The following is a 17,951-nucleotide window of genomic DNA, read 5'->3' on the forward strand; positions in this document are numbered from 1 at the left end:
TCCTATTTCTCATCTACATTCTGCCCCTTGGTGACATAATCCGAAAGTACAGCATTAGTTTTCACATATACACTGACAATGCCCAACTCGACCTCACCACTACTTCTCTGGACTCCTCCACTGTTGCTAAATTATCAGACTGCTTATCCAACATCCTGCACTAGATGAGCAGAAATTTTTTCCCATTAAATATTGGGAAGACTGAAGCCAGTGCTTTCAATACCCGCTCCAAACTCCGTTCCCTAGCTACTGATTCCATCCCTCTCCCAGTCTGAGACTAAACCAAACTGTTCACAACTTTGGCGTCATATTTGACCCTGAGATGAGCTGCCGACCACACACATGTGCCATCACTAAGACTGCTTATTTCCACCCTTGTAACATCGCCTGACTTCGCCCCGGTCTCATCATCTCTTTTGCTGAAACCCTCATTCATGCCTTTGTTACCTCAAGACTTGACCACGCACTCCTGGCTGGTCTCCTGCATTGTATCCTCTGTAAACTTGAGGTAATCCAAAACTTTTCTGCCTTTCTCGCATAAAGTCCCGTTCACCTATCATCCCTGTGCTCATTGACCTATAGTTATAGGGGATTCAATTGTAAGTGGAATAGACAGGCATTTCTGTGGCCGCAAAGGAGACTCCAGGATGGTATGTTGCCTCCCTGGTGCTCGGGTCAAGGATGTCTCAGAGCTGTTGCAGGACATTCTGAAGGGGGAAGGTGAACAGCCAGTGGTCGTGGTACACATTGGTATAAATGAAGGAGGTTTAAAAAAAAGGATGTGGTCCTAAAAGCAAAATATAGGGAGTTAGGAAGTAAGTTGAAAAGCAGGACCTCAAAGGTAGTGATCTCAGGATTACTACCAGTGCCATGTGCTAGTCGGAGTAGAAATAGCAGGGTATGTCAACTATCCTGAATACATGGCTGAAGAGATGGTGTGAGGGGGAGGGTTTTAGATTCCTGGGGAGATGGGACCAGTACAAACTGGACGGGTTACGCCTGGGTAGTACCGGGACTGATGTCCTAGGGGGAGTATTTGCTAGAGTGGTTGGGGAAGGTTTAAACTAAAATGGCAGGGGGATCGGAACATTAGCAAGGAGTCAGAGGTGGGGGGATCAAAGACAAGAACAAAAGACAGTAAGGGGAATAAGAAAAGGTAAGAAAATAAAGATAGGCAGAGAAATCAACGGCCAGAATCAAACAGGGCCACAGTGGAAAATAGTGGGATGGGGCCAAGTAGTGTTAAAAAGACAAGCGTTAAGGCTTTGTGCCTTAATACTCGGAGCATTCGCTATAAAGTGGATGAATTAATCGCGCAAATAGATGTAAACGGGTATGATATAGTCGGGATTACGGAGACATGGCTGCAAGGTGACCAGGGATGGGAAATGAACATCCAGGGGTATTCAGTATTTAGGAAGGGCAGACAAAAAGCAAAGTGGAGTTGCATTGCTGGTTAAAGAGGAAATTAACGCAATAGTGAGGAAAAATATTAGCTCTGGCGAGGTGGAATCTGTATGGGTAGAGCTAAGAAACACTTGTTAGCGGGAATGAATCTAGAAGAATCACTCGACACTCAGGTCTGCTCCAATGTCAAACAGTTTTTTTTGAGTTACGCCAGCGGGGAGCAGGTCACTGGTCTGTCCAGATGCCTCTCCACCGAACAAAGGAAAATCATGCATACTTATACATTTTTCAAACAGTTACTCAGCCCATCCTGGCTGGACATGATCCAATCATAACGGTTATTGATTACATACATTACACATATTACCAATTAGATTACTCATTAAGCATCAGGTGGCTATGTGATCAGCTTATAGCAAGCCCCCTGATCATCTTGTGATGTTTCCCAGACCCCTTTATCAACTATCCTTGAGTCTTAACAATGAATCCTTTTACCTTTATCAAGCTTGCATTCCTGATTGCTTTGTGCAGTCTGCAGTTACACAAAGCAGCTGTCTTATACACTGATATGAGGGACCCTGCTTGGTCAGCCTAACTGTCTGTGTCTCACAGTACCATTCTCAGGGATATGACTTAGCCAATCTTGTTCCCACAGTGCCTTGGGTAAGTACTCCATTTTGTAACAATATGTGGCTATACTTTCAACTTGTATATGAGTGTGTGTGTATATATATATATATATATATAGATATATATATTCACTAGGATTATATGAATCTACTTACTCAAATAACATTTAAACAGTATGATATTTACTGCAGGTGCTTGGGAATACCCTACAACACACTAAGGAGCAAAAAACGTTATGGGGTTTGTATATAGACCCCCAAACTGTAGTGGTGATGTTGGGAAAGGCATTAAACAGCAAATTAGAGACGTATGCGACAAAGGAACATCTGTAATTATGGGTGATTTTAATCTGCATATAGATTGGGCAAATCAAATTAGTTACAATACCGTAGAGGAGGAAGTCATGGAGTGTATACGGGATGATTTTCTGGACCAACTAGAGAACAGGCCATCCTAGACTGGGTATTGTATAATGAGAGAGGAATAATTGACAATCTAGTTGTGCGAGACCCCTTGGGGATGAGCGACCATAATATGATAGAATTCTTCATCAAGATGGAGAGTGACGTAATTGATTCTGAGACTAGGGTCCTGAATCTTAGAAGGAAACTACAAAGGTATGAGGCGCGAGTTGGCTTTGAAGGATTGGGAAATGTTAGATAAAGGGACGACGGTGGAAAGGCAATGGCAAACATTCAAAGAGCGCATGGATGAACTGCAACAATTGTTTATTCCTGTCTGGCTCAAAAGTAAAACGGGAAAGGTAGCCAAACCATGGCTTACAAGGGAAATTAGAGATCAGATTAGAGCCAAGGAAGAGGCATATAAAATCGCCAGAATAAACAACAGACCTGAGGATTGGGAGCAGTTTAGAATTCAGCAAAGGAGGACCCAGGGATTGATTAAGAAGGGGAAAATAGAGTACAAGAGCAAGCTTGCGGGGAACATAAAAACTGACTGTAAAAGTTTCTATATATATGTGAAGAGAAAAAGATTAGTGAAGACAAATGTAGGTCCCTTACAGTCAGAAACAGGGGAATTTATTATGGGGAGCAAAGAAATGGCTGACCAACTAACTGCATACTTTGGTTCTGTCTTCACAAAGGAGGACATAAATATCATACCAGAAATGTTGGGGAACACAGGGTTTAGTGAGAGTGAAGAACTGAAGGAAATCAGTATTAGTAGGGAAATGGTGTTGGGGAAATTGATGGGATTGAAGGCCGATAAATCCCCAGGGCCTGATGGTCTGCATCTCAGAGTACTTAAGGAAGTGGCCCTAGAAATCGTGAATGTATTGGTGGTCATCTTCCAAGGTTATATAGACTCTGGAACTGTTCCTCCAGATTGGAGGGTAGCTAATGTAACCCCACTATTTAAAAAGGGAGGTAGAGAGAAAGCAGGGAATTATAGACCAGTCAGCCTGACGTCGGTAGTGGAGAAAATTCTAGAGTCCATTATCAAAGATTTTAGAGCAGAGCACTTGGAGAACAGTGGTAGAATCGGACAGAGTCAGCATGGATTTACGAAAGGGAAATCATGCTTGACAAATCGACTAGAATTCTTCGAGGATGTAACTAGTAGAGTTGATGAGGGGGGAGCCAGTGGATGTGGTTTATTTGGACTTTCAGAAGGATTTCGACAAAGTCCCACATAAGAGATTAGCATGTAAAATTAAAGCGCATGGGATTAGGGGTAGTGTATTGCGATGGATAGAATATTGGTTGGCAGACAGGAAACAAAGAGTAGGGATAAATGGGTCTTTTTCCGAATGGTAGGCAGTGACTCGTGGGGTACCGCAGTGATCGGTGCTAGGACCCCAGCTATTTACAATATATATTAATGATTTAGATGAGGGAACTAAATGTAATATCTCCAAATTTTCAGATGACACAAAACTGGGTGGGAGGGTGAGTTGTGAGGAGGATCCAGAGGGGCTTCAGGGTGATTTTGGACGAGTTGAGTGCGTGGGCAAATGCATGGCAGATGCAGTATAATGTGGATAAATGTGAGGTTATCCACTATGGTAGCAAAAACAGGAAGGCAGATTATTATCTGGCTATAAACTGAGCGAGGGGAATATGCAACGAGACCTGGGTGTTCTCATACACCAGTCGCTGAAGGTAAGCATGCAGGTCCGACAGGTGGTAAAAAAGGCAAATTGTATGTGGCCTTTATAGCGAAAGGATTCGAATACAGGAGTAGAGCTGTCTTACTGTAATTATACAGGGTCTTGGTGAGGCCAAACCTGGAATATTGTGTGCAGTTTTGGTCTCCTTATCTGAGGAAGGATGTTCTTGCTATACAGGGAATGCAGCGAAGGTTTACCAGACTGATTCCTGGGATGGCGGGACTGACATATGAGGAGAGATTGAGTCGGTTAGGATTATATTCGCTGGAGTTCAGAAGAATGAGAGAGGATCTCATAGAAACCTATAAAATTCTAACAGGACTTGACAGGGTAGATGCAGGAAGGATGTTCCCGATGGTGGGGGAGTCTGGAATCAGGGGTCATAGTCTAAGGATACGGGGTAAACCATTCAGGACTGAGATGAGGAGAAATTTCTTCACCCAGAGAGTGGTGAACCTGTGGAATTCGCTACCACAGAAAGCAGTTGAAGCCAAAACATTGTATGTTTTCAAGAAGGATTTAGATATAGCTCTTGGGTTTAAAGGGATCAAAGGATATATGGCGAAAGCGGGAGCAGGTTACTGAGTTGGATGATCAGCCATGATCATAATGAATGATGGAGCAGGCGCGAAGGGCTGAATGGCCTACACCTGCTCCTATTTTCTATGTTTTTATGTTGCATTGGTTCCCAGTCAAGTAATGTTTTGATCTTAAAGTTCTCATCCTTGTTTTCAAATCCCTCCATGGCCTTTTCATTCCCTATTTCTGTAATCTCCTCCAGCCCCACAACCCTCCAAGATATCTGCGCTCATCAAATTCTAGCCTCTTGAGCATTTCCAATTTTAATTGCTGCACCACTGTTGGCCGTGCCTTCAGTTGCCTCGGCCCCAAGCTTTGGAATTCCCTCAGTATACCTCTCCGCCTCTGTACCGTGCTTTCCTCCTTGATGATACTCCTAAAACCTACCTCTTTGACCAAACCTTTAGTCATCTGACCTAGTATCTCCTTATGTGGCTCGGTGTCATTTTGTAGTATTAAGCTCCTGTGAAGCGCTTTGGGACATTTTACGCCAAAGGCACTTTATAAGTATAAATTGTTGTTGGCAGATGTAGTAGCCAGTTTGTGCACTGTCAGGTCCCTTGCACGGCAAATCAGTTTGTACTGCTGGTTCTGTTTGTGGGAGGTATGTTGGAAAACTACGAGCTGTTTCTCGAATAATGCCATGGGATCTTTGTCAATTTGAGGGGGCATACCATCTCGATTTAACATGTCATCAGACAATGCATTCATGCCTGGGGGTAAAATGCACTCTGGTCTAGCCTGTTCAATGACAGCAAAGCAAACCTTCAGCTTAGTTGTAGTATTCCCATCTCTGAGTAAGAAGGTGCAGTTTTCAATTTCCGCTCCAGGCAGCCCTGGTGTGTAATGACTGGCTGTGAAGTATGGATTGGCATCCACCAGCATACATGCATCTGGTGGGTGATGGTGGCCTTCCCTCATCGTATGGTTTGTGGGAGCCAATAAAACTGTCCTGCTCTGTAGAACTATCGGCTGGTATAAAGATGGTTCCAGCCATGGAAACAGTATTTATGTTGAGTCCTGTAAGACTGTTAATCAGCCTATGACTCCTTCCACTGCTTCACATTGTTTTTCAAGGGAAGAGTGTGAAGATATGAAAACATATCCTACATGTGCAATGGAAGAGCTTCCTTTGGCTCATGTATGAAACTTAAAAGTATGCTGTGAGGGGGTTTTGTGACAAAAAAGGCAATTGTTTGCAGGGAGGTAGGTGGTTTCTGCTGAAGCTCTGCACCTACTGGTGAACTAATGTTTGGTGCAGCAAGCAATTAGGAAGGCATATAGTTTGTTGGCCTTTATTGCAAGTGGATTTGAGTACAGGAGTAAAGATGTTGTAACTGCAATTGTATAGCGCCTTGGTGAGACTGCACCTGGAATAGTGTGTGCATTTTTGGTCGTCTTACCTAAGGAAGGGTACAGTTGCCATAGAGGGAGTGCAATGAAAGTTCACCAGACGAACTCCTGGGATGGTGGGATTGTGCTGTGAGGAGAGATTGAGGAGGCGCTGCCTGTATTCTCTAGAGTTTAGAAAAATGAGAGAGGATCTCATTTTAGATGTACAAAATTCTTACAGGGCTCGACAGGGTAGCTGCAGGAAGGATGTTTCCCTGGCTGGAAGATCCAGAGGACACAGTGTAGGAATAAGGGGTAGGCCATTTAGGACTGAGATGAGGAATTTCTTCACTCGGAGGGTGGGGAATCTTTTGGAATTCTGTATCCCAGAGAGCTGTGGAGGCTCAGTCACTGAGTATGTTCAAGACAGAAATCAATAGATTTCTTGGTATTAAAGGCATCAAGGGATATGGGGATAGTGCGGGAAAATGGCATTGAGGTAGAAGATCAACCATGATCTAGTTGAATGCAGAGCAGGCTCGAAGGGCCATGCGGCCTAGTCCTGCTATTATTAAACTCCAGAAAGCTGGTTATGGAAGGAAAATGCTGGAGCCTAACTTTAGTCAGTTTCACATTTATTGTGCAGAGTAAAAGGATTACAAACATGTAGCTCCTCACTCAAAACCCTCCACCAGTCTCAGTAAGTGTCTGCTTATAAGTGCTCAACTAAGACCCCAATTAGCACCCTTCACCTGCTTATAATCAAACCATTGATACACAATTAACAAATTAGTACCTGTTCCCTGTGGTTTGATTCCATTTCGAGTCAGGGAGTTGGCAGCAATGTACTAAGTTTTATGGTGAGTAATCCTAATCCTCATATCACTGGGAAGAGTTCTTCATCCTTCCTGTCTGTCTAGTGAGAACTCAAAACCACGCTCATCAATTTTCTGGTTACTAATTAATGAATATCCTTGCATGCAGAGGGAAGGAGCAAAAAGAAAGTAAGTGATGACCCTTTCGGGTAGAATTGTCTTTAAGATTATACACTTGACAGGAAGTTGCCACAGAGTACGTCATCTCTGGAAGACTTGGTCATCCGATATTTGAGCCGTGCAGGCCTGCATGGTGATTTTGATGATTGACACTCTAGCCTAGCTTATTGAGAGGGCCTAGAGAATAGACCTATCATTGATGGCTGGCATTCTTCCTGCTCAGCCTTGCAAGCTAGTGTCTTAACTGATAAGATGGTCCTGCCTGGATGAGCAATGGGAAGCTAACCAATGAGGATCACTGGTTGCAAGATTTTTCAGTAGTTTGGTTTGGAGACTGTTGAGCATGGCGATGGGTTTCCACACATCGAACATCTGAAATGGTGACTAAAGCAGCTTAGGCAAGATATCACTGGATCGTTTTGAACTGTACTCCTGAGCATGGGTCATCATCATCTTTGGGAGGGAACGAGGAAATTTCCAGCTAACAGGTTAGATCAGTGAAGAAATCCTTACCTTTCCCTTGAGGAAAAATTACACTGATGCCAGTTTGCTTTTAATGTTCTTGTGTGATTATAGTTAATTCATCACCTCTAATCACTTCCACCAGTGAGAGACCTACCAACATTATAACTCAATATTTTCTTTCTCAAAACGCAACCAAGTTTGGAAGAACAGAATCAGTAATTGTACTATTCGGTATTTCTCCACAGTTCAAGTGGATTTGGTACAAAGTTTTCACAGATCCATGATTAAGGATGTCACTGAGTAGTATGTGGCACAGAGGGGCTAAGAAATGTATGAAAATATTCATATTTTGAAGACTCTGCAGTTAAACTGCTTTTTTTTTGTTACTTCAAGTTTAGTTTAAATGTGCAAAAAACATGATAAAATATTATTGTAATTTCAGTCTTGGGAATTGAAAGTAAAATGGCCCAAATCTAAGCTGAGTTAATTCTACTTAATTGATGCAACTTAGTGTAGCTGTTGAGCTGCCTTAATTTTCTGCCTTTACAGGGCACTCTGTGATACAAATGATTGTGGAAAGCTTTCAAAGGAGCAGTTTGCCTTGGCACTACATTTAATAAACCAGAAGTTAACTAAAGGTATTGATCCACCTCAGGTTCTCACAGCAGAGATGATGCCTCCTTCTGACAGTGCACAAAAGGTAAAACTTTTTTTAGCATGGCTTTAGCATTGCAGTGATATGACCAGCTTTGAATAGTTCTTATGAGGACAACATGGGCTAAACTACTTGTCCTAACACTGGTCCTTAGCCTTAGAAGCTATCTGTGCTGATCTGAGTAATGATTCAGACTTGGGTATGTATGAAAACATACAATTGTCCGTAACAATTCAAATAAAATTATTATTGAAGCCTTCCCATTATAATACATCTTGTGATATTTCTGTTGACTTCGGAAAGTGTGCAATAGCAGGACTGATGTAAGGGATTGTGAATAACATTTGTTACTTCCACTAAAATTCTCCCTTGTCATATGGTTTCACACATTCTTCTTGTAAATCTTCTGCTCTTACCATTTCCTTCCTGCCATCTGATGTAAGGCAAAAAATGGGAACTCAGCAGCCATAATAGAAAATGGACATTTCTTTGGAAGAACCAACTTGGGGAAATATAAGATACAAGCTTCGTTCAAAAATGCATCAGTGGAAATATGAAACTGTGACATGATAAGTGCTGCAAAACTGATTCCAGCAATAAAATAAATGTCAAAATTCTCAATGATTAAGAATTTCTCAGCTGATTCTGAACTGTTGCATATTTTCTAGATTCTGCTGACAGTTTAAGCAACTCACCATTTTTTGTTCATAGTCCCAACCATCCTGCTTTTAATTTTGTGTACGTATTTTGATGTGGTAGTTATTAAAGAAAGCTAACTGCTCTTAATTTGTTTAGTACCCTAGTGAATCATGAAATATAGATTTTTGTTCTGTGCAAATGGTAGAAAAGATGAGTTTTTAATGAGAAGAAGGAAACAAAATGCTGGGAACGCAAGCAATTCAGCATCTATTAGAAAGAACAAGATAGGTGAACATTTTGAAGAACAACCCTCTTCAGAATTGAATACTGAGAGGCAAACAAGCATTTCAGTAGAATCAGAACGAAAGAGGAAGGAAGAAAAACACAAAACAAGTGACCCTGCAGACACAAAACAGAGTTAATACAAGTAGAAGACGCTTTCAAACAAGAAATGGATGTTAACAGACGCACTGGAACATGCTAATGTAGTGAATACTCACTTCAAAACGGCAAGAAATGGTGGATTTTTTTTTAAAAAGGAAAGCCAATGAAGACAAGTTTGAAATTACAATGGAAATGCTGGGATTCAGATGCAGCTAAGATCTGAAGTTACTAAAGTCAGTATTAAGTATCAGCATGCCTAGCATAAATATCAGACCCCGTTTGTGAAGCTTGTGCTAAATTTGGGCAAAATAGTTCACATTTCCAGTGCTGGCACTCTCCCCACTTCCTTTCACAACAAAGGGGTTGCTCTTCACTTTCACTTGACTCCACTTGGAGGAAGCACTGAGGGTGGCAAGGGCACAAAATGTACTCTGGGTGGGGGACTTCAATGTCCATCACCAAGAGTGGCTCGGTAGCACCACTACTGACCGAGCTGGCCGAGTCCTAAGGAGATAGCTGCTAGGCTGGGTCTGCGGCAGGTGGTGGGGGAACCAACACGAGGGAAAACATACTTGACCTCCTCACCAATTTGCCTGCCGCAGATGCTTCTGTCCATGACTGTATTGGTAGGAGTGACCACCGCCCAGTCCTTGTGGAGATGAAGTCCCGCTTTCACATTGAGGATACCGTACATAGTGTTGAGTGGCACTATCACCGTGCTAAATGGGATAGATTTTGAACAGATCTAGCATTGCAAAACTGGGCATCCATGAGGCGCTGTGGGCCATCAGCAGCAGCAGAATTGTACTCAACCACAATCTGTAACCTCATGGCCTGGCATATTCCCCACTCTACCATTACCATCAAGCCAGGAAACCAACCCTGGTTCAATGAGGGCATGCCAGGAGCAGCACCAGGCATACCTCTAAATGAGGTGTCAACCTGGTGAAGCTACAGCCCAGGATTACTTGCATGCCAAACTGCATAAGCAGCATGCAATAGACAGAGCTAAGCGATCCCATAACCAACGGATCAGATCTAAGCTCTGCAGTCCTGCCACATCCAGTCGTGAATGGTGGTGGACAATTAAACAACTAACTGGAGGAGGTGGCTTCACAAATATCCCCATCCTCAATGATGGGGGAGCCCAGCACATCAGTGCAAAAGATAAGATTGCAACAATCTTCAGCCAGAGGTTCCGAGTTGATGATCCATCTTGGTCCCCTCCTGAAGTCCCCAGCATTACAGATGCCAGAGTTCAGTCAATTCGATTCACTCCGCGTGATATCAAGTAACGACTGAAGGCACTGGATACTGCAAAAGCTATGGGTCCTGACAATATTTCGGCAATAGTACTGAAGACCTGTGCTGCAGAACATGCCGCACAACTAGCCAAGCTGTTCCAAGCTACAACATTGGCATCTACCCCGCAATGTGAAAAATTGCCCAGTTATGTCCTGTACACACAAATCAGGACAAATCCAACCTGGCCAATTACCACCCCATCAGTCTACACTCAATCATCAGTAAAGTGATGGAAGGTGTCATCAACAGTGCCATCAAGCAGCACTTGCTTAGCAATAACCTGCTCAATGATGCTCAGTTTGGGTTCCGCCAGGGCCACTCAGCTCCTGACCTCATTACAGCCTTGGTTCAAACATGGACAAAAGAGCTGAACTCAAGAGGTGATGTGAGACGGACTGCCCTTGACATCAAGGCAGCATTTGACCGAGTGTGGCATCAAGGAGCCCTAGCAAAACTGGAGTCAATGGGAATCAGGGGGAAAACACTATGCTGGTTGGAGTCATACCTAGTGCAAAGGAAGATGGTTGTGGTTGTTGGAGGTCAATCATCTGAGCTCCAGGACCTCACTGCAGGAGTTCCTCAGGGTAGTGTCCGAGGCCCAACCATCTTCAGCTGCTTCACCAATGACCTTCCTTCAATCATAAGGTCAGAAGTGGGGATGTTCGCTGATGATTGCACAGTGTTCTGCACCATTCGCAACTCCTCAAATACTGAAGCAGTCCGTGTAGAAATGCAGCAAGACCTGGACGATATCCAGGCTTTGGCTGATAAGTGGCAAGTAATATTTGTGCCACACAAGTGCCAGGCAATGACCATCTCCAACAAGAGAGAATCTAACCATCTCCCCTTGACATTCAATGGCATTACTATCGCTGAATCCCCCACTATCCATATCCTAGGGGCTGCCATTAACCAGAAACTGAACTGGAATAGTCATATAAATGCCGTGGCTACAAGAGCAAGTCAGAGGCTAGGAATCCTGCGGCGAGTAACTCACCTCCTGACTCCCCAAAGCCTGTCCACCATCTACAAGGCACAAGTCAGAGTGTGATGGAATACTGTCCACTTGCCTGGATGGGTGCAGCTCCAACAACACTCAAGAAGCTCGACACCATCCAGAACAAAGCAGCCCTCTTGATTGGCACACCATCCACAAAAAACATTCACTCCCTCCACCATTGACGCACAGTGGCAGCAGTGTGTATCATCTACAAGATGCACTGCAGCAACGCATCAAGGCTCCTTGGACAGCACCTTCCAAACCCACGACCTCTACCACCTCGAAGGACAAGAGCAGCAGATGCATGGGAACATCACCACCTGCAAGTTCCCTTCCAAGTCGTACACCATCCTGACCTGGAACTATATCGCCGTTCCTTCACTGTCGCTTGGTCAAAATCCTGGAACTCCCTTCCTAACAGCACTGTGGGTGTACCAACCTCACATGGACTGCAGTGGTTCAAGAAGGCAGCTCACCACCACCTTCTCAGGGGCAATTGGGGATGGGCAATAAATGCTGGCATAGGCAGTGACGTCCACATCCCATGAATGAATTTAAAAAAAATCTTGCTCTGACCTTTCTTTGACCTTGTATGCTGTTCTGGTCATTCAATTTTAATTCCAGACCTACATTTGCAGGCTTTCTTTTTCCAAATTTCTGTTTCTTGCATTTTCCAAAGTTGAGTTTCTCATTGCTTTAATTAGTTGCAACTTTCTGTTGTGTTTTACCTTCTATATATTGTGTAATTAGGAGTATTCCTTGCATTATTTAACAATCTCCTATTTTGTCAACTTGTCCATTTGTGATTGTGGTGTTATTGGCTTGAGTTTTCTTTCCATTCTCTTTCTCCCCTCTTTCTCTGACTTGAAGTTTTGTACATCTCTTCATATTCTGAAGCACACTGTCTAAAAACATGAACGTTAGTATGCCTTTTTCTCCTTTCAGGTATTAACTGCTTTGTGTTTCCAGCATTTTCTGTTTTTGTTTGAGATTTTAGACTTTCTTTCTTTTCTTTTGGGCCTCCTTATCTCGAGAGACAATGGATACGCGCCTGGAGGTGGTCAGTGGTTTGTGAAGCAGCGCCTGGAGTGGCTATAAAGGCCAATTCTGGAGTAACAGGCTCTTCCACAGGTGCTGCAGAGAAATTTGTTTGTTGGGGCTGTTGGACAGTTGGCTCTCCCCTTGCGCCTCTGTCTTTTTTCCTGCCAACTACTAAGTCTCTTCGACTCGCCACAATTTAGCCCTGTCTTTATGGCTGCCCGCCAGCTCTGGCGAATGCAGGCAACTGACTCCCACGACTTGTGATCAATGTCACACGATTTCATGTCGCGTTTGCAGACGTCTTTATAACGGAGACATGGACCGCCGGTGGGTCTGATACCAGTGGCGAGCTCGCTGTACAATGTGTCTTTGGGGATCCTGCCATCTTCCATGCGGCTCACATGGCCAAGCCATCTCAAGCGCCGCTGACTCAGTAGTGTGTATAAGCTGGGGATGTTGGCCGCTTCAAGGACTTCTGTGTTGGAGATATAGTCCTGCCACCTGATGCCAAGTATTCTCCGAAGGCAGCGAAGATGGAATGAATTGAGACGTCGCTCTTGGCTGGCATACGTTGTCCAGGCCTCGCTGCCGTAGAGCAAGGTACTGAGGACACAGGCCTGATACACTCGGACTTTTGTGTTCCGTGTCAGTGCGCCATTTTCCCACACTCTCTTGGCCAGTCTGAACATAGCAGTGGAAGCCTTACCCATACGCTTGTTGATTTCTGCATCTAGAGACAGGTTACTGGTGATAGTTGAGCCTAGGTAGGTGAACTCTTGAACCACTTCCAGAGCGTGGTCGCCAATATTGATGGATGGAGCATTTCTGACATCCTGCCCCATGATGTTCGTTTTCTTGAGGCTGATGGTTAGGCCAAATTCATTGCAGGCAGACGCAAACCTGTCGATGAGACTCTGCAGGCATTCTTCAGTGTGAGATGTTAAAGCAGCATCGTCAGCAAAGAGGAGTTCTCTGATGAGGACTTTCCGTACTTTGGACTTCGCTCTTAGACGGGCAAGGTTGAACAACCTGCCCCCTGATCTTGTGTGGAGGAAAATTCCTTCTTCAGAGGATTTGAACGCATGTGAAAGCAGCAGGGAGAAGAAAATCCCAAAAAGTGTGGGTGCGAGAACACAGCCCTGTTTCACACCACTCAGGATAGGAAAGGGCTCTGATGAGGAGCCACCATGTTGAATTGTGCCTTTCATATTGTCATGGAATGAGGTGATGATACTTAGTAGCTTTGGTGGACATCCGATCTTTTCTAGTAGTCTGCTTTGTGTTTCCAGCATTTTCTGTTTTTGTTTGAGATTTTAGACTATGCCATCTTAAAAGGTGTATTTATTGGGAAATAATTTTGCTATTTTGATAGCCTATACATTAGCAACATTGCAGAATAGTAACAAGAAATGCTGGAACCACTCAGCAGGTCTGGCAGCATCTGTGAAAAGAGAAGCAGAGTTGACGTTTCGGGTCAGTGACCCTTCTTTGGAACGTCTCCAGTTCCGAAGAAGGGTCACTGACCCGAAACGTTAACTCTGCTTCTCTTTTCACAGATGCTGCCAGACCTGCTGAGTGGTTCCAGCATTTCTTGTTTTTATTTCAGATTTCCAGCATCCGCAGTATTTTGCTTTTATATTATTGCAGAATAGTAATTCTGTTGTTTTGGCTGGTGGTACAGCATTTTTCTTCAGTCATTTCATGTCAGGCAAACCCCCCCCACGCACACACATACACACCCCTGCCAAGACTGAAGCACACATTATTTAGCCACATAAACATTAAAACTTAAAATTGCAATCCCCTGGCTGGAAAGACATTTGCATGATAACAGACATTGTTGGAACAAGGGACAAAGGACCTTGCCCTGACCCATTCTTCTAGCAATGAACTTTTGATTACCAGGTCCTTTGAAGGTCGGGGATGCTAGCATTCTAGGTTGACTGCTAAGATAGCAGAATCCACAAACACAGAAGAAGTGGTCAGACCAGTTTTAGTCACATGACTAGCTGGCTATTGGAATTTGAACTTCCAACAGAGTGTTTGAAATCAGAAAGCTCCTGGTTTGAGAAGACCTCTCTCCTGTCTGCTCTTATTTCATTTCTCACCAGTTTTGGAATCCACTGAAAACACATGAACCTCAAAGAGAAAAGTCTCCTACGTGAACAACGTTTAAGGAGAACACTGGGCCCTGAGAACAGCAAGACCACCTACAATCAAGTGAGCTTGAAACACAGTAAACAAGAAACTCTTCTGATATTGCCTCAAACCCCTCTCTCTATATTTTCCTCTCCTCTTTTCTGACCCTATTTGCATGTGTATATCACGTGTGCATGCTAGCTTGGGCGAGTCGTGTATCCGTGGGTGTTAACCTTATTCAAGTTTAAGTTTAAGGTTTAATAAATTTCACTTTCCTTCTTGAAACCTAAGAAAGCCTGTTTGTGCTCAATTCTTTGCCCTTATAATTGGAAAGCAGTGAACAAGGATTCACAAAATGGCAGCTCAAAACACGGTGTTTAAAAATAAAACCCTGTTACAGTAAGACCAGATGAAGACAGCAAAAGACCCCTCGACACATTTCTCACCTGGTCGTAACACTTAAAAGATGTATTCATTGGAAAATCATTTTGCTATTTTCCTGGCCTGTACATTAGGAACATTGCAGAATAATAATTCTGTTATTTTGGCTGGTGGTACAGCATTTTTCTCCAGTCATTGCACATTGGTATGGTGGGGAGGAGATTTAATCCTCTTTCCACTTGCATGTGCTATTAGAGTATGACTCCAGTCAGGGGAAAAAATAATCAGGGGAGGGGGAAGAACTTTCTGCAATTAAAAATGTCTACCACAAATTCTTCTGAAGGAGAAAAGTGTTTTGGTGGCAGTCTAATGCTTTTGCCTTTGGGATTCTCTCTTTTTATTCCTTCCTGAATTTCAGGTCAGTATGGACATTAATGTATCTTAGTGAAACAATATGGTTTTGGTTGGAAATATTGTATTTTCTGACTCTGCTAGTAATTCTTTTGAACAATTGTGTTTTTTAGTACCCTGTGTTCTGGAAACTCTGATTTCAATTTTGTTGAGATGCTGCTTGATCCAACACACATATTCACTTAGAATGTGGTTCTCAGAAGTTTGATTTTCCACAATTAATCCAATTCTGTTTTGTAGCTTTACTAATTCTTGCTAAACCTTTCTTTCTTGCATTCTATTGGCCTCTGCTTTGCTACAGGCCCTATGCCTTTCTCACTGTGCCAGCCATCCTTGCTGCACTGCTTTGATGTCCATAATATGTGAATAACGTTGGAAGCCTAACGTAACACTTCTTCGTTAAAAACGCAAGGTCAGCATTATTATTTACTGTTTAATCTATCACCTTCTGTTTACCCTCTTTTGCTCATGATAAGCAGACGTTTCTTTTTCAGATTGCTTTTTTTTAATTCACTTAAGATTTACATCAAGCACAATTTTGGAAAAAGGTTATAGTGTCTATCAAGAAAAGAATTCAAATTTCATAATCTGCCATAGGAGCTGAATACTAAACTAAGCTTTGCTTTTCTTTTAAACTAAATAATCTGTTATTTTGGTGAACAAATGAACTAACAAGATTGAAGAAGGTGCTGGAGGGTGTGGGGAGAACTGGTAGAGGACAGTATTAATAAACTGTTCATATGTATGTTTTGCCCAGTTTTTCTGTGCTTCTCGTTGGCATTAGGGTCAAATGTGGGATATCTAACCTTGTTACAATTGTCTTTGGTTACATCCAGTTGTTGTGCTGTTTCATAGGCAAACAGATATTTGTGCCTTAATCTGTTGTTCAGAATTAAACATGGCCGTTCGGTAGATCATGCCTTTGGATTTGATACCTGATCATGTGGATTAGTCAGTTTTGGTCAGTTTGTGTTTCAGTGATATATTGGAGCAGCAGAATGTTTGTTTGATGGGCATCCAGATTACACTTTAGAAAGTTGACTTCACGTATGTTCCGTTTAAACTACAAAATGATAGTTAAGCCATGAAATTGAGTAAAGCAATGAACTTAAAACTGATTTAAAAGTCACATGATTATAAGTGTTAGATGCTTGAATAACCTAAAACTTGCTTTCCACAGAATGGAGCAGCCCTGAACACTATAGCTGACTTTTCAGCCATCAAAGAACTTGATTCTATACACAATGAAATTGCTGATCTTCACAGGTAAACAAAATGTTTGTCATTGTGTTTATATATATATATATTGCTCCAACTAGGCAAAGCCATATCAAATCATGTGATAATTTAACATTGTAATTATTTGTCTTACGATAAAATAACTCTAAAAGAGATTGCAGTTATTGTATTGGCTAACTTAGGCTTGATATTACAATTATTGGTAATTACATGCATGTACACATTACTGTGCTTTTAAACTACAGTGGTTCAAGAAGGCAGCTAATCACCACCTTCTTGAGGGCAATTAGGAATGGGCACCTTGCCAGCGATGCACATATCCTATGAACAAATAAAAAAGACATTGACCTTGTAATTGTGTGACTAAAGCAAAATGTCACTAAGAGGTGGCTGGATCAGTGCAGGATATCTTTATAGGCCTACAAAACACCACATTCACTCTCTGTCTTCTTCCTTGTCCCAATCTGCAAGAATTATAAGACCTGTTGAAGAGGCCAGAGCATTTTAATGAAGGATATTTTGTCTAACAGTTTATGATACTGTAGCATTTTTAAAATTGTGTTTTATGCGCACAATTTCAAAATAAGTCTTGTATTGTAAAGGATGTTTTTTAAAAGTCTCATTGAAGTAATTATACTCTTTTTATAATTTGCCTATCCTCCTTTCCCTATTTGTAGTTATTTTTGCTTGATCCTAAATCACTACAACTGAGAAAAGGAAAATAAACAAACTGTTCACACGACTGTGACAGTAAGGTTGTTTAATCAGTCACCAGGGGAACGTGAGAGCAGTACAGATTGTTTTAGCTACCAGTACATATTTTTTCACATTTTGTGTCGGAAAACATTAAATTCCACTTGGCACTGATGACTTCTTCCTCCCCAATGGCTCAGCTTCCATCGGGAAAAGAGTGTGATATTGTAGATATAGACTAGTATAGAACTATTGCATTTCCTGGAACCTGCAAGTATCTTTTGAGTTCCTGTGGTACAAATTTAATTTGTTTTATGTTAAAGTACCATACAGTCTAAATTCTCCATTTTTCTACAAACATTATTTTGGACTATCCAGATCTTCCCAGGCAGCTGTAATATAGTTTATAAATCCAATCTGTGCAATGATTGTTTTTTCCAGATAGCAGATAAAAATGTATTAAAACCATATCTGGAATGTGCTAAATACTCTATATTAAATGTTTATAAAGAAGCAAGGAAGAAT

General features: G+C 42.4%; 1 protein-coding gene across 3 annotated transcripts in view; it reads left to right on the forward strand.

Annotated features, from left to right (window-relative positions):
- eps15 (epidermal growth factor receptor pathway substrate 15) overlaps positions 1-17,951 on the forward strand; it is a 217,462-nt gene that overhangs the window by 74,205 nt on the left and 125,306 nt on the right. For all 3 annotated transcript variants that reach the window (XM_068037147.1, XM_068037148.1, XM_068037145.1), the window contains exons 11-12: positions 8,089-8,239; positions 16,675-16,760. In XM_068037147.1, coding sequence (XP_067893248.1) covers positions 8,089-8,239; positions 16,675-16,760 — 237 coding nt within the window. The remainder of the gene's footprint in view (positions 1-8,088; positions 8,240-16,674; positions 16,761-17,951) is intronic.

Source organism: Heterodontus francisci, chromosome 8 (genome assembly GCF_036365525.1).
Source record: "Heterodontus francisci isolate sHetFra1 chromosome 8, sHetFra1.hap1, whole genome shotgun sequence".
Taxonomy (NCBI): Eukaryota; Metazoa; Chordata; class Chondrichthyes; order Heterodontiformes; family Heterodontidae; genus Heterodontus; species Heterodontus francisci.